The sequence below is a fragment of the Myodes glareolus genome, chromosome 9 (genome assembly GCF_982192425.1).
Source record: "Myodes glareolus chromosome 9, mMyoGla1.1, whole genome shotgun sequence".
NCBI classification, from domain to species: Eukaryota; Metazoa; Chordata; class Mammalia; order Rodentia; family Cricetidae; genus Myodes; species Myodes glareolus.
In genome coordinates, this window is record NC_142034.1 from 42,544,225 (window position 1) to 42,570,392 (window position 26,168).

At 40.8% G+C, this 26,168-nt stretch overlaps 1 protein-coding gene across 1 annotated transcript in view; it reads left to right on the forward strand.

Moving 5' to 3' along the window:
* Positions 1-26,168, forward strand: part of Myo1d (myosin ID) — a 307,929-nt gene that overhangs the window by 82,592 nt on the left and 199,169 nt on the right. The window contains exons 2-10 of the mRNA XM_085695516.2: positions 5,905-6,113; positions 9,287-9,380; positions 10,721-10,886; positions 12,344-12,397; positions 14,711-14,806; positions 18,991-19,107; positions 19,629-19,832; positions 21,044-21,189; positions 21,267-21,381. Coding sequence (XP_085551642.1) covers positions 5,905-6,113; positions 9,287-9,380; positions 10,721-10,886; positions 12,344-12,397; positions 14,711-14,806; positions 18,991-19,107; positions 19,629-19,832; positions 21,044-21,189; positions 21,267-21,381 — 1,201 coding nt within the window. The remainder of the gene's footprint in view (positions 1-5,904; positions 6,114-9,286; positions 9,381-10,720; positions 10,887-12,343; positions 12,398-14,710; positions 14,807-18,990; positions 19,108-19,628; positions 19,833-21,043; positions 21,190-21,266; positions 21,382-26,168) is intronic.

Below are 26,168 nucleotides of genomic sequence, written 5' to 3' on the forward strand. Positions count from 1 at the left end.
TATTTTTAATAAAAATTTTTTTCTTTATTTGACCATTTTATATATGTATATAATGAGTTCCAGTCATTTTCTCCTCCCATTACCTGATTTCATTCCCCCTTGTCTTTAAAAGCTACATATCTACTTTATTTCTATTTTTAAAAAATCTGTACAAAATTTTGGCCTAATTTATTCTTTACCTCTACCATCCAACTAAAAACAGTTTTTATTATGTTCATTTAGCCCGTCCTTACAGCTGCTCAGAAGTATGTAATTAATGGGACTAATTTTGTTCTGAAGCCACCTGCATACTGTGACCCTGCCATTCTTAGCAAATCAGAGATATAGAAGAAAACCCAGCAAATGTGGGCTCACAGAAACCAAGGGAATATGGTGCTAGGGCAAGAGGACTCTGTGTCAGATGCTGGGAGAAACTGATAAAGGTGCTCAAACAGTGAAGTTAGAGTTCATGGGAAGTGACTTCAGAGACTCGGATAGCACATTGAGATACAGAAGTGGTACCCAGATTGGAGTTGGCTGAGGATATAAGAATGGAATATATATGCATATATCTCAGGAGACTACTGCAGAAGATTAAAAGTTTGAGGCCTGCCTGGGTTACTAGTGAATTCTAAGCTAGCTTGGGCTATAGAGTAAGTGTGTCTGAAAAGTCAAGAAGGAGAAAAGGAGTTAGGGAGGATATGACCTGAAGTAACTCCTTTTTAGTCTTATATTTAGTTTAAAGTTAATTTAAAAAATTATCCTTTATATTTGGTAAGTTTTTATATTATGTTCATTTTTCTCTTAAAATAAGTGAGATTTCTCTATTCCTAATTTCTATTGCCACACCCTTCTTTAAGCATCTTATTGGTCCCTTTGACTATAAAGCATGTTGCTCATTCCTGGCATCCAGACACATCAAAGTTAAACTTACTCCATCCACAGGCTTCCAAAGACTGTCAGGCGACATCATCTGCTCTGTGAATACAGTAACATGGTGTTCTGCTCTGCTTAGGCCGCCACCTTCCTCTTCCGCAGGCACGTGTATGCCTGTCACACCTCGTCTGTAGGCTGTGTACATACATGCTCTGCTGTGGCTGGTCTGAAGGACCTGCTGCATCCTGACTGCCGCAGATGGTTCTGTATGCAGGTGATGTGAGTGAGTGAGTTAGAATACTTTTAACAACAACATGTTTCAGAGCTCATGGGTATCTTGCATGTCTTCCAACAGTATTGCCTTTATGTCTTCTCTCTATTGCTACACATTAATTAAAAACGTTTTAAAACGTTTGATTCATTTAGAAGCAAATAAAAATATCTAGTTGTTTCAATAACTATTTTTATTTAAGTTTTAAATACTATGACAGTTAAGCTAGTTTTGATTGGTTGACTTTGTTATTTCACATAACCCAGGCTGTCCTCAAACTCTCTATGACCAGGAACTCCAGATATTCCTGTTTCAACTCTCCAAGACCTGGGATTACAGGGCTGTGCCTTGTCCAGTTAATTTTATGTATGTATGTATGTATAACTGATGTATAATCCAGGATGGCCTCACATTCCCAACACTATTCCTGTCTCAGCCTCCTGAACGCTGGGATTAAAGGCATGTGCTGCCATGCCCTGTCTTATTAAGCTGTTTTAATGATTAGTAGAGTTCTGGGTTGCGGAGGGTAAATGTTAGCAAAGATCATAATACTGGTGTGGAGACTGAGTATCAAGTAGGACTCCACAGAGAAACTGGTTTTCGGACTTTTGAAAAATGAGGGGAAATTTGTTGAGTGTGGGGCAGGAAGGAGACCAAGATGAAGGGATTCCAGGCAGTGAAACCCAGGGGAAAAACCATGAAGGCAAAGACCTATATATGGGAGAGGTGCTCATGAACAGAAGTGGTATTGGTTGTTAGGAGTCAAGTAAAGGGGGCCAGACCTTGTGTGCCTAGTAAAGGAGTTTGTCTGTGACTTGATAGTTCCTCATTGGAAGAAATTTTTTGTAATAATCTTTGCTACTATAGCACATAATTTTTTTATCTTTCTTATTATACTCTGTCGTTATGATTTATTTACAGTATTTTCTTGATTTTGCCACTTTTAATTTCCAGGGTTAGACCCCTTGTGGTTTACAAAGTAGACACTTGGTCATAACAGGTTTACACACAAAGATCATAGGAATACTTTCATTATCCTTTTGGAGCAGGGTGTCACAGGGTGTCTTCTAGTGTAATTACTACAGATCCTCCCCAGGGAAAACCTGAAAGGACCTACTTCATTGCTTTTCTGTTGACCTCCACCCTCAGGCTCCAAAGCCTTGTAAATTCCGAGTTGGTGTTAGAGTGTATAGTGGCACCACTTAGTGGTGATTTTTGAGATCTAACCAAGTTTAAAGTCATTTGATAACTTAGTTTAGAATTTCAAAAGTAACTTTCTATCATTGTTGCAAATTGCTGAAGCATTTGTTTAATATTATATTTTGTTTAGCCTCTAAGACAGTTTTCAAGTCAACAGATAGGGTAAATATTGTGACTTATAAATAGCATGATTTATAAACAAATGATTTATGCATTTTATACCTTTTTGAAACAAGCTGCCCTTGATCTCTTGCTTTCCTGACTATGCCTCCCAAATACTGGGGCCATTGCCGTAAGCCTCCACACCTGCTACTGTGCATTTATTCTAGTTACATCTTGAAATATGATGCCTAGAGATTTAATCAAACAAAATAATTAATTTGAACTAATACAGAATTTCAGAGACTATTCCATTTGTGGCCCTAAGAACTATTCAGTGAGAAGATGCCTTATTAAACACACTGGAGATGGTACAACACTCTGTCACATACAGCATTGCTTATGCCTCTGAGGCAGAGTATCAAGTTTGTGAAGTAACTTTTTCCTTACCAGCCTGTGGCTCCTTTTCATTTTTTTTTTTTTCAATCTGGACAGTTTTGAAAACTAAACAACCCTGTCCTTCCTTGGTGATGCCTGCTAAGCATGTCTTGAATATTTCCAGATCCAACCAGAGAGACTTGAGTGCTGAATCCTACCTTTTATTTCTCTGTAGTTTTTTTTAAATGTATGTTCTTGTGAGGAGGGTTTGTGCAGTTGCTCTTGGAGACCAAAGGGGAGGGTATTGGAGTCCTTGGATTGAGAGTTACAGTCTCCTGTGAGCCACTTGTCATGGGTGCTGAAAACTGAACTCTGATTGTACACAATCTTAACCACTGAGCCCATCTCCCTAGCTTCATGTTTGTGGGTCTTTTCATTTTGTTTTGCTTTGTAGACCAGGCTGACCTTGAACTCACAGAGATCTGCCTGCCTCTGCCCCCGAGTGATTAAAGGCATGCACCACCACCGCCCGGCAACATTTGTGGGTCTTTAAATGTAAGCTGTATAGATAGATATCTTGTTGGTGACTTACAGTTGATTGACAAATATTGACATTTTGATCATTTAGTCTATTCCTCATCTATAGAGGCTATTGAATAGGGGCAGTGTTAATAAAACATTTGGTAAAGAAAATAAATAAAAACATTTGGTAAAGACTCTATACTCACTTGCAATCCCAGTACTACTCAGAAGCAGGAGGATCAGGAACTGAAGGCCAACATTGGCAACATAGTTCAAGACCAGCCTGGGCTGCTAGAGACTCTGTCTTAAAATATGCAAACAAACATCACTTTCACGCATAACATAATAGAGGATAAAATTAATTGCCACTTTTTGAAAAAAGGGGAAAGCACTTATTCACTGCCACAGGGATAGAGGGGTCTAATTATTACCGTTGAACAGCTGGAGAGGCTGAAGCGTGGGGAGGGTAAACAAGTTTTACAAAGTCTCACCTCTGTTAAGTTAGTAATGTGAGCATTCATGCCCAGGTGTGAAGGACCCCAGAGTCAGTGCTTTTACCGTCAGTGGGAAACCCACAATAGAAAAATGCACTTAAAACCTCACTGGTTGATAACTCTTATTTAAATACCTGCCGACTACTTGGTAAAAATCGTGGTTCTAACTTATTGTTCACAACATCTGTACTTGTTTGTTTCCGCTCTTAATTATAGCTGGTAACTTCCATGTTAAAGGAGGTTTTTAAAACTTGCTTTTCAGGCCCAAACACTTAATTCTTCTTATCCATTGGCTATAAACAGCAGGGTACTAAGAGACAAACTACCCGTGGGCCAGCATTTTGCCTGTGTGAGCACTCTTCATTCAGCTTTGGGAGTGAGACACAGTCTCTCCCCCATATTCACAGATGTGGTATCCTTACAACCAGCCAACTGCAGATTAAAAATGTAAGGGCTACTTAGATAGCATATAACTTGTATGGAGAATTATTATAGCCCACAGATTGTTTAAAATATGGAGAAGGCGATACATAGACTTTACACAAATCTAGGACATTCTGCATAAGCTACTCAAGCATCCATGAACTTTGTTATTTGTGAGGACTCCTGGAACCAATATCTAATGGATGCTGAAAGATGACTGTATTTGCCTGTGCCTCTAGCAGATGGAGCGTATTGGTAGCAATCACTTGAGCAGTAACGGTTAAGCTCTGATTTGTACACTTATAGGTATGGGTTATTGTGTAAATAGTATGTGTGGGGTTTCTGTGTTTTTTAACGTTTTTATATTATTTTTAAAAAAAGAAAATAAACTATCTTTTTTCATTTTACATACCAATCTCAGTTCCCACTCCCTCCCCTCCTCCCATCCCCTCCACCCTTCCCCATCCCTTGCTCATCCACTCCTCAGAGAGGGTAAGACACATTGCTCCGAGGAAGGACCAAGGCCCTCCCCACTATATTCAGGTGGTTTCTATGTTTTTATATTAAATTTTTGTGCAGATTTTTCATCCCTATTTACCATTTCAATTATAGGGCTTTTGCTAATTTTGCTTTGTTCCCATGACTTCTCCTGACCTGCCTCCTCATTCCCCCATCCATATCACCCCACTGTATGTATATAAAGAATAAGCATGCCATGTGTTGTATAATACCTTGCCGTGCATACATATACTCATTTATCAAGGGTACATATAGATAGACAGACAGACATAAATGTGTTCCCATACAAAAATGGGATCATATTACATATACCTAACACATATAGACACTTTTAACCAGCTGTCCCATTCCTGAGAGTCCTTCCCACTAATTTGTAAGCTATGTGTCAGCGTGTTTTCTGCTGTGTTGCTCGTAGCAGCTGGAGGGAAGGGAGATCACTGAATAAATCGTGCTGTATCTACACCGCAGGATTCTAGGCAGTCATTACAAAAACCAATTTGATTTAGACCAGAAGTGTGTCCTCTACCATTCTCTGTTGGGGATTTTACTATGTTTATTTCTTTACTGACAGTTTAGTGAGACTTCTCGAGAGAGATGAAATAAATGTGAACAGGCCTCTTTGTAATTGAAAATCCAGTGAAGTAAATTCGAAGACCTGATTTAGCGTCTATTTCTTTTCCTACTAGAGCTGTGAGGGTTTCTCCAACATTTTTTCCTCCTCTTACTTGACCTTTGTATTGGAAACAGGAAATCCACAGCCTTCTAAGTGTCAAGTTCTTCTTGCCTGAATTTTAAACCCTTGGCCTTTTTCACTAGTGGCATCCAAAGGGTACCACATCAAGATATGGTCTCTACTGTTAGTTGGATGGGTTTTGTTTTCATTTTTTGTTTGTTTTGTTTTTAACTTCACTACATAGCTTAGGTTGGCCTCCAACTCACAACAGTCCTCCTGCCTCAGCCTCTTAGGAAATGGGATTACAGACACAAGCCATCACACCCAACTGTAATGTGATCTTTAACAGTAAACTGAGAACTGACAATTTGTCAGTTCAGATACAGTTCCTGGAACATTTGGAACTATTTGGTAATAAATTAAGAGGAAACAATTCACCCCAGCTACCTTTTGTTCTTGCTTCTGCGCAGATTTGAGAAAGGACGCATCTACACATTCATTGGAGAAGTGGTCGTTTCTGTGAACCCCTACAAGGCGCTGAACATCTATGGGAGGGACACAATTGAGCAGTATAAAGGTCGTGAGCTATATGAGAGACCTCCTCATCTTTTTGCTATTGCTGATGCTGCTTACAAGGCTATGAAGAGGCGATCAAAAGACACCTGTATTATGATATCAGGTATTTGGAGGGGGCCCTGGTTCCAATGTCTAAAGGTATTTAATTTTTTTGTACTCAAGAATTCACTTAATTGATGAGTTGGTTTTTGTTTTTGTGTTGGTTTTTGTTTTTGTTTTTTAAAGCTTAGAAACCTAAGGTATTTTATAGGGCCCAGAAAAGTACTGAACACTTAAATACCAAAGTATTTCTACCCTGTTTGATCATCCTCTAGTCTTGGTTTTAGAGGCTGAGGCAAGAGGATTGCTTGAACTCTAAGAAGTTTAAGACCACCCTGGACAACATAACAAGACCTCATCTCATAAAAAGAGATTATACTTGCATGCCTTTTGGTCATTTGTTGTAGACCGAGCCAGCATGGAATATGATTCCTCTTACCTGAAACACACAAAAAATACCAAGTAAAATATAACAAAAATAGTTCAGATGTTAAAAGAATGAAACAAAGAAAACAATGCACTTCCATGCCAAGCCTGGAGTTTGGAAGTTGGCACTGTGGCACAGACAGAGGTGGGAATGGGCTTCCCAAGCTTGGACTTGAGCCTTCTCAAGAGGAGGCATTGCAGCCCACATGCTCAGAACGGGAGCCTAGCCATGCACACAGTGCTGAGTGCTTTGCAGCATCTCCCTTGGGAAAATGAGGACAAGGAAAATACCTTTTCCCTGTCCCAGAATGGCCTCTCAACTGTGGGAATCTCTCTTGGTGCTAATAATACTTCCCCTTTACTTTAGTGACTTTGTGCTTTTCAAAATATTTTTTGATCATTATTTTATTTTGGTTATCAAAATAACTTTAAGTGGTATGTAGCATAGTTATTTTTTTACTTTACAGATAAGAATATTAAGGGTCAGAAGATTAAATAACTTAGTGTTGGAATTAGAGAATTATAGCCCAGGACTAAACTGTTTTTTTAAATAATGAAAACATTTTAAAAATTTAAAAAGTTAACCAGTTACACAAATTTATGAATGAAAACAAAAAGTGCTTTCTCTTTTCTCATACAGTATATTTTTATCATTCATCATTGTGTTTTATTGTCACCCCAAGTCCCTCCCTTCCGGTTCTCACCACCACCATTTTCTCCTCCAAATTTCATGTCTTCTTTTTGTTTATAACCCACCCACATCTAGATGATAGACACCATTATACACATTTGTGTAGGGCCATCCCCTGGAGGATTCCAGTCAACCTACCAGGATCAGACGCCTGAAAAAACTGAAGCTCCTTCCCCCAAGCAGCTAACAACTAGGAATGGGCCTTGGGAGCTCCTTTCCCATCCGTACTAGGTTGACAGGCATGAATCTCATGCAGGGTCTGGTGCGGGCTACTTACTGTGAGTTATGAGTATGGGGCCCGGGCATGTTTTAAAGACACAGTTTCACAGCAATCATCCCCAGTTTCTGGCTCTTAAACTCTTCCCAGCTCCTTCTGCCGAGTCCCTTGAGCTTTGTGGTATAGATACACTATTTATGGTTAAGCCCTGCACAGACCTTTTCCTCTGCCCTTGGCCAGTTGTGAGTCTCTGCTTTAACCACTGTCACTGCAGAAAGGATTTTCTCTGGTGAAAACTGAGAGCTGCATTAATCTATGGGTATAAAGATGAGTCTTTAGAGGCAGTTTGAGACTTTGCCCCTTTATAAAGTAATACTAGCAGATTCCCCTAAGGCTGTGACCTCCCCAGATACAGGTTCTTGGCTAACTTTACAGTACCAGGCATGAGTTTCCTCTTCTGGTGTGGGCCTTAAGTCCAATCAGATAGTAGCTCTTTACCCCCATAACATCATGCCATTATTGTAGCTCACAGAGTAAGAGTGTTGGTGAACACCAAGTATCAGCAGCCTGCATAGTACTTCCTGGGTACTCTGAAAGCAAGCAAGCAGAGAGAAAGCTTCCAGGTCAACACCAGCTCGATTTCTACTTCTCCAGTGACTGAAGTATATAGTATCTTCAACATTAGAGTCTCTTACTCACAAGTCCTGGTGAGCAACCGTGAACAAATTCAAGAGCTGTATATTTTGTCAGGAGAGGTTCCTCTGGAACCTGTTTGACACGGGGAAACATTCACTTGTTCTTCAACATCTTGTCCCCCAACATTCTAGAAGTAGCAGATGGTTAGTGTTTGTCCTTCTACATATTTCTCTCTATGTGTATATAGATATATAGAGTCACACATTTGTATAAATAAGTAAAATACAGAATTGTAAGCATTTACTGCTATTGCAAAGTTAGTTTTTCCCACTCAGCAGTGTATAGTGAACATATTTTCTTAGGGTTTCTATAGAACTAGCACCTTCTCTTTAGCAATCCCATTATGTAATTGACTATTTTTATGCAATTCTTTATCAATCTATTAGTCCAATTTTAGCCATAACACAGAGTATAGTCTATAAAAAGATAGTTTTAAAGTCTTGGAAGATTGATACATTTGGTTATACTACATTTAAAAGTATTCCCTTGGAAGAAAGTTAAGTAAGTGAAGTTTTGGTGTTGAATGAGTAGATGGAACTTTTAAGTCTGTTCCTTCACTACTACCAGTTCTACCCATTATCACACTTTTCCATGATGCCTTGAGTCTCAGACATGGGGATTTCTTTTTTTCACTAAAATTATTGTAATTTTTTGATTTAAGTGTTAGTTTTTCTTTCTTTTTTATACAAGAGACTGGATCTAACTGATTTTATAAATCCCTGTATGCAGGCTACCTTTCTTGGTCTTTTGAGTCTCTGGACCTGTGAGCACCTGACTGTACTTTTCATAACCAATTGCTTTATTCCCATTAAATCTAAAATAATTTTTCTGTAGAAGATAAGGTTATATGAATGTAGCTGTAGCTAATGTTTGGATCAGCACCTTAGTTAGTTTCGGCTATACTTAGGAGTAATTGCTTAGTCTTAGGAGCTAGTTTACCATGATTTACTCCTTGATATATTTCCCTAATTAAATATTGATTTGTAATTTATAATTTTGCTTCTGTCATCTTTTAAGACATGTTCATACCTATTAGAAGCAGCTGAAAACAAAATAACTTAATAAGAAAGTGGGAAGGGTGAGGAGGGAGGATGGAAGGAAATGCAACACGTGGAATGTTAAATGAATAACCATCAAAGGTTTACATTTTTCTGTTGACAATGAGCTTACCTTATGGTGTTAATCCCTTCATAATTCTTCCCTCCAGGGGAAAGTGGAGCTGGTAAAACAGAAGCCAGTAAGTACATCATGCAGTATATCGCCGCCATCACCAACCCCAGCCAGAGGGCAGAGATAGAAAGGTAAGCGCTCAGGAACACAGGCTGGCCGGGCTGAGCTTCACATAGTGTGCAGACTGGGGTGGGCCTAACCTGACAGTCATCAAACATTTTCTTGATGTGTAAATTACTTCGATTTTCACATTGCATACTGTCTTTCTGCTTTTACTTCTATTACTATGTCAATTTCCAGCTTTACCAAGTTAAAAAAAATTAAAACTACTTTGAAATAGTTGGAAGTATCCTGGTTCCAGTTCCAGCCAGTTTTCAACCTCAGCAGCAGAGCTGCTGGAATTTGCACAGCTTGGCTTTATTGGTCAAGCCTCTGCAGGTACCTTGCTCTGTGTTTTTAAAAATTGTACTCTGAGTGAAATGAGGCCCTGGAAAGTAGACCCACGACTTTCCATCACTGTCACAACCATAACCCACTGATGCTGGGAGCCAAAGGTTCTTGTGTAAAAGGACCTCATACTGCACTGTGCTGGGCTCACAGTCGATGAGAGCAAAGCTGTTCTGTGCTGTGTGGGGCACCCGTGTTTAGAACAGAGCCTGGCATACAGGGTTTGCTTAATAAATATGTAAGGAGTAAATGGGTGGTTATTTTGTTTGTTTTTTAATGAAGTGGTATGTGTAGCTTTCTTATGTGCTGCAGCCATTACTAAGAGGGAAAAGAGTACTTTCCTGGTTGACAGCTTTGAAGCTGAGTGGTAGTTGACTGAGCAGTCAACAACTCATCTATGCACCGCAGGTAGCTCGACAGGCTGGAATCCAGGGTGCTGCATGATGTCAAGGGAGAGGATTTAGATTTGATGATACTCTGTGGACTTTGCATTCTCACCATAACTGGATTACCCAGTCAAAAGAAGCCTTTTAAAAATGTGTGACATATTCCCACTTCTGGCTTTTCACTTTGCAGTCTAATTTGAAGTGAACATTTGATCAAATTTTTGTAATTTCTTTTGGACCCCAGGAGAATAGCTCGCTAGCTGAGAACTAAATTACTTTCATTTCTATTTGGCGGATAAGGCTTATGTAAATTTCCTGTCTCTCTGGAGCACATCAGGCCATCATCTATGGTTTCCTTTGTAAGCAAGCGGTCCCTACACACGTGCCTTTGTAAATCATACAGTCATTTATGGTCAGCAGTTTGAAGGGTCCGTTGCAGGATTTGTGGGAGGGACAGGGGTCCACTAATGAAGTTGTGTCAGAGGCTAGGTTATTCCTACAGGTGTGACTGTGTAAGAAGAGTCTGTCAGCAAAAAGGAAACAAAGAGACGTGACTAGAATGAAGTTAAGGCTTACCCAGTTTAAGTGTCTTCATCTCTGAAATTTTTTATAATAACTTTGATATATTTTTGTTAAAGAGTGAAGAATATGTTGCTGAAGTCGAACTGTGTTTTGGAAGCTTTTGGAAATGCCAAAACCAACCGTAATGACAATTCAAGCAGGTTTGGGAAATACATGGATATCAACTTTGACTTCAAGGGAGACCCCATTGGGGGGCATATCAATAACTACTTGCTGGAAAAGGTAAGTGTGCTAGATTTCTAGGGTGATGCTTGTGATAACTGAATGTTTAAAAATGATATATGTGAAATTTTATTGATTGTTTTAAGTAGTATTTAATCCTATTATCCCTCTTCAAGTTTGCCTTCCAAAGTTAAAATTGTTCTCTTTGTTCTCTTATGAGCACTTAGGCCCATACTTCTCAACCTTCCTAATGCTGCAACACTTTAGTACAGTTCCTCATGTTATGGTGACCCCCTCCAACGATAAAATTATTTTATTACTACTTGATAACTGTAATTTGCTACTGTTATGAATCATAATGTAAATATCTGGTATGCAACCCCTGTGATAGGGTCGTTCAACCCCCAGAAGGGTCACGACCCACAGGTTGAGAACCACTGACTTATCAACTTAGAGAATGTTGGACTTTGTCGGCACAGAATTGGGATCTGTATGGGACAGGAAGAATGTGTGACAACTTCTGAGTAAGATTTAATGCAAACCAATCAAATCTCTCTCCCTCCCACCCTCCTTTCCCCCATGTAGCTAAGACTGACCCACCATACTTACACCTCAGCTTTCGAAGAGTTGAGCTTACAGGACTGTGTACTATCACGCCCAGCTTCCAGACCTAGACTTTTATGTTACCATCCTCCATCCAGTTTACTTTTAACTAAATTGAAATTTTCCTTCCTTTAGTTCTGCTATATAATATATATATAACTGGCTACAGCTGGACGCAGGCGTTCTTTCTCCAGTGAAGCCATGCTGTACAGTCACCCCCACCTTGAACGATGCTCTGATGCTTCTCAGTCAAGGGTTCCCTATCCCAGTGACCCCACAGCATCTTATGGCACTGTAATTTCTATTATCTGTTCTATCAAGGCAGACTATTAAGGAAATAAGTGCTCTGTCAGAGTTGGTTGAAAAAAAAACAGGAAATATCAAGTATTACCTATCTTTCCTCTATAATGTTTTGTGATTCCACTGTGTGTACGTATTAAATCAAAAAGAATACTTTGAATAAGCACACATGCTGCAGTCTTTTTGGAGAGTCTAAGCAGAGTCCCTAGGGCCTGATCATGTTGACTGGTTTTATTATAGGATATGAGGCATTGCTCTTTGAAATGCCAGCAGACTCTGGACAAGGGAATGTTGAGAATGTTCCTCCCTAGCATTCCTTCCCGTTCTCCCCCCTCAGATTCCTACCACTTGCACATACTATCTTTAGACTCCAGGTTGCAAAAACATGGCTTCATTCCTCATGAATGTTAAGACACCCCCATTTTAAGCAGTATAAAGAATTACCAAAATACTGCCAGAAAAACCATAGTGAGCACCCGTCCCTGATGAGCTTTGGCCACAGATTTTTTTAAAAAATGCGCTATGAATATAAGATTCTCTTAGAAAGTTGATTCTGTTTCATTTATACCTATATTTTCAGATTAACAATTTTCTAAAAATATTTCTTTTCTTAGTCTCGTGTGATTGTGCAACAGCCAGGAGAACGCAGCTTCCATTCTTTCTACCAGGTTAGTAATCAGTCTTATGCAGAGAATGTCATTTGCCTAGTGGTGCTGAGAATCTTTCTGCTGCGCTCTCATCTGTCCGGCACCTCTCTGACTTGCCTTGTCTCCACTCCACAGCAGATCACATGTCCGTACAGGCATGGACACATCCTACCCCACCTAGGAGGCTGAGCTCTGTGAGCACTGTGCGAGCTGGGAGGTGGTCAGCCAACTGACAGCTGCCAGGCTGAGCGTCACCTGCGTTTCCTCACAGTGGAGGGAGCAGTGTAATGGCCATGAAAGCTTTTGCTGCGGCACCTTCTAGATGTGTTGATTTCATTTTCTTTAGATTTGAGTTGCTACTCCTGCGCTTGAGAGTTCCAGAGATAGGAATGTAAATTTGGTTTGTCTTGCTCTTCATAGGGGTAGGGCAGTATGATTACTTTAAAAACAAAAGCAGGATTTAAAACAAAAGCAGGATTTATAAATCCAAGGGAGAAGAAATATCTATGCTGTCAACACTCAGAAAAAAAATGAGTCATCTTTTGGGAATGTTATTAGAGCTTGAAACAAACTCTTAAATAATCCTCCTTTGCACATCTGCTCTCACAGAGCAAGGTGATGTTAATATGATCTTTGAAACTCAAAGTGATATAAACCAAGACTGCTGTTAAAAGTTGTTGGCCTAATTAAGTAATATTTGGGGTTTTAAAGACCAGATGGTAAAATGCTTGCTGAACCTGTGGTTGGTTAAAAAAAAAAAAAAAAAAAAAAAAAAAGGCAGATTGGTGGTGTCCATAGTCCATATACAGTCCTAGTGCTGAGTAGGCAGCGACAGTCTGGCTCCAGGCCAATTTAGAAAACACATGCCCAAAGCTGACCTCCGTGCACACACCAACAGGAACACACATGTAATCACACATTTAAAACTATGAGTTAAAAAGATTGGTTTCTGTGTGTCTTTGAAGGTGGTTAACGGTGACAGTACAGTCGAATACAACATTGTTTGATTAAAACTAACTGCTTTCTCAATGCCATTCAAGTTCTGGTATGTTTGGTTTTTTAAAAAATGAATCATCCTTTAAGGTCTGATAACTGCACATTTGAAGTAAACCAAAACTTACCGTTCAGTGCAGCGCCCTCCTGGAGGCCTGCTCTATAGCACGAAAGGGTAACGGCTTTGTTTTGCGTTTCTCTTAACAGTTTGCTAGATTTCGGATAAACTGTTTCTTTATAAAATATAAGAACTGTTTATTTCAAGAACTTACAGCTTTTGCCCGTGATTTTCCCAGCTGGGTGAAGTTATTGAGAAGTACCATCATCACTCTGTGTGAGAGTCCCAGCCGTCAGTCACACTCCTTTCTGACTGACAGTTGAGGAAAAGCTGTTCAGCATGTGGGACTCCATGTGTTGGCGGATGGCTCTTCCCCAGCAACGCTGACTTCTTCCCAATTCGGCAGTGACACTGCTAAGCAGCCAGCACCTCAGGCAGGGACCCGTCTTACAGATGATGACATTCTAAGCAAGGACCTTTTAGACCAACTCACTGTGAATGAGCTGAGACACTTTCATATTCCTCGTGACTGTATAACATTCTGCCTATCTTAATAAATAGAAGCCACTGACCTATAAGTAATAACAACAGCAACAAAACAAAATCCAAACATTTCCTCAAAGCATGTAACAGAAGGACCTAAATGTGTAAAGATCAGAAAATGAGTAGGAACTAGATCACCACTGGGTTAGAATGTTTGACATTTGGGAGATCAGTATTTGCTTTGACTGTTGAATTAGTCAGGAAGAACCCCAGAGGGACAGAACCAAAAGAATGAATATTTGCTAAAACAGTATTTTTTAGGTTGGCTCACACAATACTATCTGGATAGTTCAGCGATTCATGCTGGAGCCTGGAGAGGCTAAGAACCCAGTAGCTGCTCAGCCCCTGAGGCTGGGTGCCTCAGCAGTCCTGGTCTGGTGCTGAAGGCTTGAAAATTCCTGGAACTGCAGGTCTTCCTTAGAAGCTTGAAGAAACTGAGTTCTGGTGTCAGCAAAGGAATGTAGCAGTGGTTGTGGCTACAGCAGCAACAAAGTGGCTGAGTTGACCGGCAAGATACAAATATGAAAAGCAAAGCTTTACCCTTGGACCTCCTTTTATCTAGACTGCCGCTGAAAGGTCCTGCCCACACTTGGGATGGTCTTCTCAGTTCAAATAGCCTGATCAAGAAGATCTCTCACAGGGTACCCAGCAGCTTATCTTTTAGTTGATTCCAGATGCAGTCAAGTTGACAACTCCTATTAGCCATCACAGCAATTTGATTTAAATTGAATATTTTCCAGCTGCTCCAGGGAGGTTCCGAGCAGATGCTGCGCTCTCTACACCTGCAGAAATCCCTTTCATCCTACAGCTACATCCGCGTGGGGGCACAGCTGAAGGTGAGCTTCTTCTTGGAGAGTGGAGAGGTAGCAGAAGGAATGCAAGCGGTTTATCCAGTCCCTCTGCTGCCCTCAGGCAGATGAATGTCCTCTGTTCTGCTTTTAAAAATCTCGGTCTGAAATTTATTTAAATTTAAGATTTATTTAAACTTAAATTTAAAAACACCACTGAACTGAACACCTAGCTAAATAACCTTGCCTGGCTGTATTGTCCTCTTCTAACAGAAAAGTTCCTCTCCCTCTTTTCAGGGTTTTCTCTTACTATTTAATCTGACTTCATTTATCTGAAACCATGAGAACACTGAGGACAAGGAAGCCTTCCTCACAAAAGTTGGTGTGATTTGGCCAAAGGCATGTTGCTATGACAAAACAAAATTACAAAGCATTTTGATTTTTCTCCCCACTTTTCTTTCTTTATATTTATTTATTTATTTATGTTTTTTCAAGTCAGGGTTTCTCTGTGTAGCTCTGGCTGTCCTGAAATTCACTCTGTAGACCAGGCTGGCCTCAACCTCAGAGCTCCACCTGTCTCTGCCTCCCTAATGTTCAGATTAAAGGCGTTATGCCACCATCACCCAGATTCCCACTTTTTTAAAATATTGATTGCGATTATCCTAGAAATAGTTCTGTGGCCCTCAGGTTTCCTTTGTATTCATCTTTCAAAGGGACCCATGATTTCCCTTGCCTTGTGTGCAAGCTCTTGCATACACATCTGCAGGCCCTTCCTGGCTCCTGTTTAGTTTTTTCCCAGTCTGACAGTCAGGCTAAGAATGTGCCAGCTGATGAGAGCGCATAAAGAAGTAAACGTGCTGTCCTAGTCCCTGGAAGTGAGGTGTAGACATGCAGAAGCTGTGCAAGGCTTGGGTCGCAGTTTTAATTGTTGCTTCCAGAGGGGTAAGAGTATACATGTTTGGACCCCATATTCTGTAGTAAAAAATGCACTGCTAGCAGGGTACAGTGGTACATGCATGTAACCTCAGTACCCAAAGGGCTGAGACAAGAAGATGCTGAATCCACCTGGGCCACACAGCCAGACCCAGCTCAAACAAGAGAAAGCACTCTTGATTTTAGCTGGATGAAGCATAAAAAGATCTCAGTCAGAAAAGGATGTGGGAGGTATTTTTATTTAAATTATTATTTCACTTAAGCTAGTTATACCCTTATTACTGGCTTAGCTATATTTTTATTGCTGTCCCTAGAAATAAATGATACTTAGGTTTTATAGTTAATTTTCTATTATTTGGCATTTAGGTTATGCCACCTTTTTAGATGTTTCTAATAGCGGAAATGTTTGACTGAAAATGAATTGAAAATAAAACAGTAAAAGGCAATGGTCCAACCTTCTCAGCATTGCCAGAAATACTATGTAGAGAGGATTGTGAAATCAACACTTACAGATAGTGGCTGAGCTATTCCTTTGCAATCAGACCATCTTATTACCAAAATTACTTTGGTCTAGGTCATGTCTCTTAATACTAAGTTAATATTTGAACTTATTTTTCTAAATAAAATTTATCTTTGGTACTGTTTTTATTGGTTTTCCATTTGGACTTTTTCCCTCTTCTTTTCTGACAAAAACAAAGAATATGTACTCTTAGTCAGAACCTAAGAAAGAGGCTGGCTCAGTGGCTGGAGAGGTGACTCAGCAGTTAGGAGCATTGCAGAGTCTTACAGAGAACCCTCATTTGATTCCCAGCACCCACATGGTAGTTCAAAACCATCTATAACTCCAGCTCCAGGAGAGCCTATATTCCCTTCTGGCCTCCATGGACACCAGGCACACACATGGTACACAGACATACATGAAGGCAAAACACCCATACACTTAATTCAAAACAAAACAAAACAAAACAAAAAAGTACCAAAAAACCCTAAGATACTTGCTTAAATTCTACCATGTAGAGATGATAGCTAGTAATGGCTTGTATGTATATTGATTAACAAAATCATTAACAACAAACCCTGCTTAAACCTATGTTTATTATATTACAATATAATCACTTCCCCCATACAAATATAAATATGATTTTAATGTTCATAAAGTGTTACATGTATTTTAATTAATCATATACGGTTAAGATACCATTGGTCACAGGTAAGAGAAGAGTTTCCCAAAATGGCAAGGAATTCGCTAGCTCTGTATGACAGCAAGTGCTGGAATGCTCATAGCCAGGGCCTCAGCAACATTGCTAGAGACCCGGTGGGGGTTGTGGTTTTCGGACTTACAGCTCTGCTTCCCTCAGTAAACTGGCTTGGCCTCATGGTCTGTTTTTGTTGTGGTTGCAAAATGTCATCAGCAGTCCCAGTATTCACTGGCAGAAGAAATGCTGTCTTTGCCACCTTACATACATGTGTCTCCCTAGAGCCCCTCCCCTTACACAGACCCTCATATGCTTTTCCTCATGCCTCCTTGATCACAGCAGGATCACATGCCCGTGGCTGACCACTCAGTTGGTAAGGGGAAGAAAATGTGTATCTCAGGGTTTCTGCTGCTGAGGTAAACACCATGACCAAAAGCAGCTTGAGCAGGTAAAGGGTTTATTTTCTCTTCCAGCTTGTAGTCCGTCACCCAGGAAAGTCAGAGTAGAAACTCAAGGCAGTGCACAAGCCATGGAGGAGTGCTGCCTACAGACTTGCTCTCCATGGCTTGCTCAGCCTGGTTCTCTTAAGACGCCTCAGGATCACCTGGCCAGAGGTGGTGCCACCACAATGGTCTTTGCCTCCAAATCAATCATTTGCTAAGAAAATGCCCCACAGGCTCACCTGCAGGTCATTGCTTCTCAACTGCAGTTCCCTTTTCTCAGGTAACTCTAGTTTGTGTCAAGTTGACCATAAACTATCCAGGATAATGGCCATGATCAGTTTAGAACTGTGAAGCCTCCAGAGGCTGGGAGCCAGCCAATCAGGGATGAGCTTGCAGAGGACTAAACAAATCTTATGTTAGCAATAATGAAGTAGTAGAGGAGTGGCTGTCAGGGAGACAGACAGCAATTTCCTTTTATGGGACAGAACTACAATCTCAACATGTAATTTCTAATGGCAATATCTGATATTTTAGTATTTTTTGGTATGGTAGAGACTAGAAAACAATCTGTAAGAAATGAAGAAATGTGTTACTTGGGAAATAGAAAAAGACAAGATCTCCTGAGTAAATTGGGAGCATGGGGACCTTGGGAGAGGGTTGAAGGGGAGGGGAGAGGCAGGGAGGGGAGCAGAGAAAAATATAGAGCTCAATGAAAATCAATAAAAAAAACATAAAAAAGAAATGTGTTACTCTCTCTGTCTGTAATTTATGAGGAAATTGAGGCTCTTCTCATAGTGAGAAAACACTGACAGGGTTAGGAGCTTGTCTGATTGTGCCTGGGACACAGACAGACTTGTGTTCCTCATGCAGTCAAGGTTTGCTTTGTACGTCCTTCCTTAGGAAGCAATCATCAGGTGAGAGCACCATCCTAGTAAGAGGAGCAGCTTGTTGAGAAAAGAGTTAGTCCAGAGCTGCTTCCAGGAAGACTTGTAATATAGACAGTGGCCACTTTTTACAGTGGAATCTGTTGGCACACTGGTATATCCAGTCCGGTGGCCATGTCTCCCAGGGCTGCAGATTCATCATGGAGCTCCTCCGCTCTGGTTATATGCTGTAACTTACCAGACTCTTCTAACATGAGAAGAAATAAAGGAATATAGACCTAGACTATTTAGCTGCTTGGTAAGTGGCTGCAGCTGGTGGCTTTGCTCTGGGTGCTGCTTTCCCTCACCTGAAAAACAAGAAGCCAGATTATACAGTGTGAGAACTGTTGCCAGCCTGCTCAAGAGGAAGGAGCTATGGGAGAGCTGCAAATGCAGTGACCAACCATGCACTTTACAAGTTCCCACATGCAACATTTTCTTGTGTGACTTCAGTCCCATGCTGTTGCCCCTGTGGGACATAGAGCTGTGGTATTCTGTGAGCCAACTCAGAACAGACGCTTCCAGAAAAGTGCTTGGTGCTTATTTAAGTGACAGCTCTCAAACACAAATGGGCCTCATACATCTAAACAATGTTTCTACCACAAATTAATTTTGATACTTACTTCCCTCAAAGTGACTTACTACAAAGGCATCAAGACTTTGGCTGAATACTTCTGTTTTATAATCAGTGCTCATGTGTAATGTCTGTGACTTAAGATTTTGATGTTCATGTCTAGTCCTCCATCAATGATGCTGCAGAGTTCAAAGTCGTAGCCGAAGCCATGAAAGTAATTGGATTCAAACCTGAGGAGATTCAAACAGTGTATAAAATTCTGGCTGCTATTCTTCACTTGGTGAGTAAGGGCTCTCAAAGTACATTGCATCCTTGTGGATGCAGGATACTCTTCCAGAAGATTTTGTTCCTTGTTGTGAAAATTTTGCTTGTGTTCTGAAAAACGTACTCTGATTTTCTTCATCATTTTATATTTTGAGAGGTTTTCCAAACCACTGTAGAGGCTATGTTCGTTTCATTGTGCTGTGATATCCTCACACCTTGGCTTCAGCACCAAGCCTAAGGGTGATGGCCCCTGAAACAGACAGCTGCAAGTGACCTCCAAGGCCCAGCCAGCCTATCTGAGGCCAGAACATAGACCAGAATGGCAAAAAGTATTTGTAAATATGACTACTTAAAAATACAGACCCTCTATCAAAAATGTATGCTAAGATGGAAGAATAGGCATGCGTATGGAAAAGAGAGTGTTGGGCCTTCACATATGAATGTGTGTTTAGGAAGGTAGGTACAAGCAAGGTCACTCTAATTCATATGTCAGAAGCTCACTGGAAATGGTGTCTTTTGTTTTTATTTTTGATATAGGGAAATGTAAAATTTATAGTAGATGGTGACACGCCACTCATTGAGAATGGCAAGATTGTGTCTGTCCTAGCAGAACTGCTCTCTACTAAGACAGACATGGTGGAGAAAGCCCTTCTTTACCGGACGGTGGCCACAGGCCGTGACATCATCGACAAACAACACACAGAACAGGAAGCTAGCTACGGCAGAGATGCCTTTGCCAAGGTGAGACTGAACTTGATCTGTGGGTTGCAGCCTAAGTGACATCCTGTGAGGGTGTGTTCAGACCTCAAAACAGTGGGCTAAGGGTTTTTAGAAACTGAGACTTTCTGGCCATCAGTGTCTCAGTAAAGCTCCTGGCTGTGAGTATCACTGCTGGAAAAGGAAATAGACCAACTATGGGCATGAGGGAGTCGGTGTTGCTACCTCAGCAAGGCCTGGCGCCACTTTGCCTCCCCTGCCTCACTTTCTGCTGTCGTCAGCCACTTTTATGTATTCCAGAATGCTCATCTTTTCTTAAGCCTCCTGAGTTCTTCTCCCCTTTCTGCTTCTAACCACAGGGGCTGCACACCCTGTTGCCTGAACACAGAGTAAAGTCACTTCAGGGGGCTGGGGGGATAGTTCTGCAGTCAAGCACACACACTACTCATGCATGGGACTCCTGTTCAATTCCCACCACCCATCTGGGCAGTTTAACAAGCTACCTGTAATTCCAGCATCAGGAAAACCAACACCTCAAAGAGCACCTCCGTGCACCCACATACAGACACACAGTAATTTTTAAAAATCACCTCAGAGAGTGTACGTGTGCTCCTTCACGCTGACCCTCCACTCCTCGGAGACTGTGGCTTTCTGTGAACTTAGAGCCATGTTTCCAACAGACTGTGTGTCTAAGCGCTCAGCGAATCTTTGGTGAAGGAACAAATAAATCCCTAAGTACCCAAGGCCATTTGTTCATAGCTCAGTGTTGGTAGAGTAGTTTCCAGAGGTGAGAAGAGCAGATGTGCCACTGGCGTAGAAAGGCACGGGCACACATGCCAGGAGAATAGTCTTTTTCGAGACAGAGATTCTCTAGCTTTGGAGTTTGTCCTGGAGCTAGCTCTTGTAGACCAGGCTGGTCTCGAACTCACAGAGATCCGCCTGCCTCTGCCTCCTGAGTGCTGGGATTAAAGGCGTGCGCCACCACCACCCACCTGAGAATAGTCTTAAAATACAAAAAGTAACCAATAACCTCTGTAAAAATCCTGATTGCTTGCTTCAGTTCAGCATACGTCGTGTAGCTGTTTCTGTAATAGGGGACAGACCTTTCTCATTGTTCCACTTAGGTGATAATATGTGTGCTGAAGAGTAAGAAGGGGGAATCGAAGACATCCCAAGTTCATCAGAGGGACTCATTCCCAAACAGACAAGAATTTATGGTGTCCTTTCTCTCACAGGCAATATACGAACGTCTTTTTTGTTGGATTGTAACTCGCATCAATGACATCATTGAGGTCAAGAACTATGACACCACGATTCATGGGAAAAACACTGTTATTGGTGTACTGGATATCTACGGCTTTGAAATCTTTGACAACAACAGGTAAACTGGGTAAGATACTTAAAACCCTATTGCATATTTTTTCGGTACTTAAGCCTAACATGTTCCATCTCATGTAGTTTCGAACAGTTCTGCATTAACTACTGCAACGAGAAGCTGCAGCAGCTGTTTATCCAGCTGGTTCTGAAGCAGGAGCAAGAAGAGTACCAGCGGGAAGGCATCCCTTGGAAACACGTGAGTGCCCTCGTGGGGACTGTCTCCCTAGGCTGCCCACCTTGATTCCTCCTCACCTTCTTGGGGTCTTGAGCCACCTGGACCCTAGCCTTCCTCCTTGAGATGTGCTAATCCAGCCGTGCTCCTCCAGTGGGTGGGATTCCTCTAATCTGAGAGCCTGCCGTGTTGGTGTTCAGTGCAGCCTGAAGCCTCATGTCAGCTGTGTAGCTGATGCCACATGACTTCCTGGTTGTTTTTTGTTAGTTAGAGTCTAGCATCACTCAAAGTTCACTCTTTTGACTTAGATTCGATGAATTTGCTCCCAGACCTCCCGTTGTTTTCTCCTCCGCCCTGCCGACTAAGTGGCGGTGGACAGCTCTCAGCTGTCGGTGTTCTTGTTCTCGGAAGCCTGGGCGCTGGAATGCTGGAACGCTTGTGCTCCTGTCCAGGTCCACACTCTTCCTTCTGCTGTCACCTCTCTTCCCATGGCTCTCTGGGAATGTTTGTAATGTTCAGAGGCGAACTGTTCCAGTGAGATATGGATAGAAAGTGACACTGGTCCGAGCGGGGCTCACGGCTGAAACACTGGCTCCCCGGGCTTCCTCTGCTCTGCCATTGGACCCCCTGCTCCTCATAGACGTGAGGCTTAGTCATTCTTCTGAGACATCCGTATTTTTAAAACAATTTTGGGAGTAGGCTTTTAAAAACTGATTTTCTGTAACTTTCTGGTATTTTCTTATAGTTGTTTATTTTTGTGAGATTTTGTAATTTGTTTGTTTTGGGTTTTTTTTTTTTTGAGGGATAGTCTGATATTTCCCAGGCTGGGCTTGCACCTGCTGTGAAACCAAGGATGATCTTGTGCTCCTAATTCTACCTCCACCTTATGAGTACTGGGATTACAGGTTTCACCACCATGTCTGGTTGCTGAGTTTAAAAACTGTTTGTATTCTCATTGAACAATAAAATCAAGGCAGTATTTGTTCTTTGATATCAAACAGAGTAGCAATAAAAAGCTACTTGAAATGTCATATTAGAGTTATTTTCATATCCATACCTTCCTAATTTTTATTTTTATGTATTCATTTTAAAAGAGAGAGTGGTATAATAAATAGCATATCTGCCTCAAATTACACCTTTGCCTTCCATCATGTGTTAAATATTAGAATGCCATAAAATTTTATTTACTTTATTAGCTTAAATTTTAAATATTTAAAATAAACCAGAGTTGTCAGTTTTATTATAAAAGAGAGATGTCTGTTGTTTGATTTAAACAACGACCTCTCATAACTTTTTAAAGTGTAACTCAAGTCAAGCCACACGACTTTAATCCCAGCACTGGGGAGACGGGCATACAGATATCTTGAGTTTGAGGCCAGCCTGGTCTACAGAGAAAATTCCAGGACAGCCAGGGATACACAGAGAATGGATGAATGAATGAATGAATGAATGAAAGATAGATAGATAGATAGATAGATAGATAGATAGATAGATAGATAGATAGATGGATAATATAACTCGATTAAAGTTATGTGAAGTTTTTTTTAAAGAATAAACCTGTTGTTTAATATACAATATAACTGAAAGTGAAGGCTTTTTTTTTTTTAACCATGAATCTCATCTTAAAACCTGTCATTCAGATGTGATTTGGAGATACTCATCCAAAATATCCTTTGAAGCTGATTGTGGTGGCACATGTGTAATTTCATGTGTAATTTCAGCACTTCAGAGGCTGAGATATGAAGATCCCAAGTTTGAGACCAGTTAAAGCCATGTAGTAAGACCAGGTCTTTAAGACAAAATCAAATCAAACAAACAATCAGAATACAATCAGAATACCTCTAGCAATCAGAATACCAAGCTCCACAGGCTTAGTTGACAGGGGGACAAGTAACAGCTGCAGTAGTGTCTAATTCAGACACCTCGGAAAGCTCAGTAACCCTGGAGATGATGGTCTTTGGAAGAACTGAAACAGACCGTACCATGAAGGGAGCAGAAGCCAGCTCCCAGGTGACAGAGCAGCATGTTGATGTGCACCAGCACTGCACCATGTTTCCCTCGGATCCCCAGACTTCTAAGCATTGTGATTCATCGCTATAGAACATTTCAAAGGTGTAGGAGGAAAACATAAGCTATGTGCACCATCAACCCAGTCTTGGCATTTCTGCTGCGTTGCCCTCCTCCTGCCACTGTGCCTTCCTCGCCTGTGCCAGGTCACATTGAAGTTACTCAGATGTCACGTTACTTCATCTCTGATTTCCAGTGTATCTCTCTAAGAAATAAATACTCCTACAACGACTGTAACCATAGTTCTGTGATCCCACCCCAAAAATTAATAACAATTTCTTTAATATTACCTCCTATTTCTTAAGTTGTTATATTGCTGTTGATGGTAACCGATTGCTTGATTGGATCCAGATAAGGATTTTATATTAAGATTGATTGATTGATTGACAGGTTTCTCACATAGGTCTGGGCTCATTCCTTCTCTCCCCATCCCTTTGTAATCTTTTCTTTTTTTAATATTTATTTATTATGTGTACAATATTCTTTCTGTTGTATGACTGCAGGCCAGAAGAGGGCACCAGAACCCATTACAGATGGTTGTGAGCCACCATGTGGTTGCTGGGAATTGAACTCAGGACCTTTGGAAGAGCAGGCAGTGCTCCTAACCTGTGTGCCAGCTCCCCAGCCCCTGTAATCTTTTCTTGAAAAGGGGGAGCACTTTGGCTGTAGTGAGCATGTTTTCTGGAAGGTTTCCTAGTCCAGATTATGCTAATCTAGTTCCTGAAGTGTTGTTAACACATGTCTGTGCACGTGTGTGTTCCATGTACTGGAGAGTAGATCTAGTGTGTTGATGGGTTCAGGGTTAGTTTTTCTCCACAACCTGTTTCATGGCCTGTGTGTGGATGCCTATCAGGAGCTCATAAAGTCTAATTATCCCTCTGATTCATTTTCTTCTAAAAGTTTAAGATTTTTTAATTTCTATTTTTATTTATGCATATGAGCACCATATGGTTACAGGTGCTGTGGAGGCCAGAGGAGGGCATTGGAACCCCTGGAGCTGTAGTTACAGGTTGTTGTGAGCCATCTGTTGTGGGTGCTGGGAACTAAATTAGGTGTCTCTGCAGAGCAGTAAGTGCTCTTAAGCACTGAGCCGTCTCTGTAGTTTCCACAAATCATTTTAACTATTGAAAACTTGACATTCTAGTGAACTCTCCTAAAGTTAAAATGCAATTCAATTGTTTATGTGATGCTTTCTAAAAATGTACTGTATACATTATATGTTTTATGTAGACATAATATAGCTGAAATTTAGATTTTTATAACAAATTTGATTATAAAGTTTGTTTTGAGATTCCACAGGCATAGGCAAGAAAACTGCTTTTAGAAGTGTCTGTATTTGGAATGAGGATGTGACACAGGACATCCATACTCATAAGCCATCCTGTCACGTCTCTCCTGTCTGCTTCTATGTCTTATAAAAAAAACTCATGGGCATTCCAGATTACCAGAAGAACCTGATTTTGGAAAGCATGCTTTAAGCACTGTTAAATTTAAAACCAAAAGTTACTAGAATCTTCAGCAAAAATCAGTGGCTTCTAGGAATACAGTTGAAATTTTACTCCATTAGAACTTACTTTTATACTCCTGATGTCTGAAATGTCAGCTGGTGATAGATTCCTGCATTTGTGTATTTTAGGATGTTTCCCTAAAGGTGGAAATAACTTTTCTCCATAACTGAAAACACAATAACTCCTCACAATCAGTATCACTATTTAAAAGCAGATCTCTCCAACCAATTGAAGTTGCGGGCTAGGTAATTTTTGCAGTAGAGCATTCTATGCATTGGAGGGTTTAGCAGCATCCTGACCTTCATCCCTTGACACCTGTAGCATTCCCCAGGATGACAATCAAAACTACCTTCTGACATTACTAAATGTTCATACAGACAAAATTAACCTCAGTTGAGAATCAATGATTCAGACAAACCAGAGAAGTGGGTTTTTTTTAAAAAAAAAAAAAAGGAAGGAAGAAAGAAAGGAAGGAAGGAAGAAGGAAGGAAGAAAAAGAAAAGCTGGGAGGTGGGAATGGGATGACACTCAGTTTTCAGGCTATCATCCCAAAGAACACAAAAGACTAGAAATGGAGCTGAAAGCCACAGCAAATAAGTGGCATAGGCCTGTAGATATGAAAGCCCGGAACCGGGGTCCACAGACCCCTTTGTGTTCTGCTGTGAGTCTGTAGAGCTTTCAAGAGGTAATGGAGACGATACTTAGTTAGGTGCCTCTGATAGGAGATGGGACATATCACCACACAGTACTGAAATGTTTGCACATGAGTGGCTCACCTCCATGACATACAGCTTGCCTGAGATAGACCCATGAAGGCAGTTTCTGTGCAGTCCATCAGAGCAGGAAGGTGGTAGCAGATTTCTGTCTACATCTTGTATACACTGAAGTTGCTAAAAAGCCCAAAGTTCTTAACTTCATTTGCTTCATGGAGGCAAGTGGAAAGCTTATTTTTGTCTTTTACATGTAATTATGTCTTAATTAAGTTTTTAAAATTATTATTCCCAGAAAAGTTTCAAAAGTGTTAGGTTCCTATGCTTTCTAACTTTGGGAAATCTCGAGGAGATTCTCTTTTGGATTTTTGTCAGTACGTGTCCCGTGAGCAGAACTGCAGATTCTGTGGAGTACTTTGACTTCATTGTCAGAAGAACACCAAATGATATTGTCAGGTCCTCTGCTGGCACTTAGTGGAAACTGTTTCATGGTTAGTGGCAAACAGGTTGGGGGCTGGCAGAATGA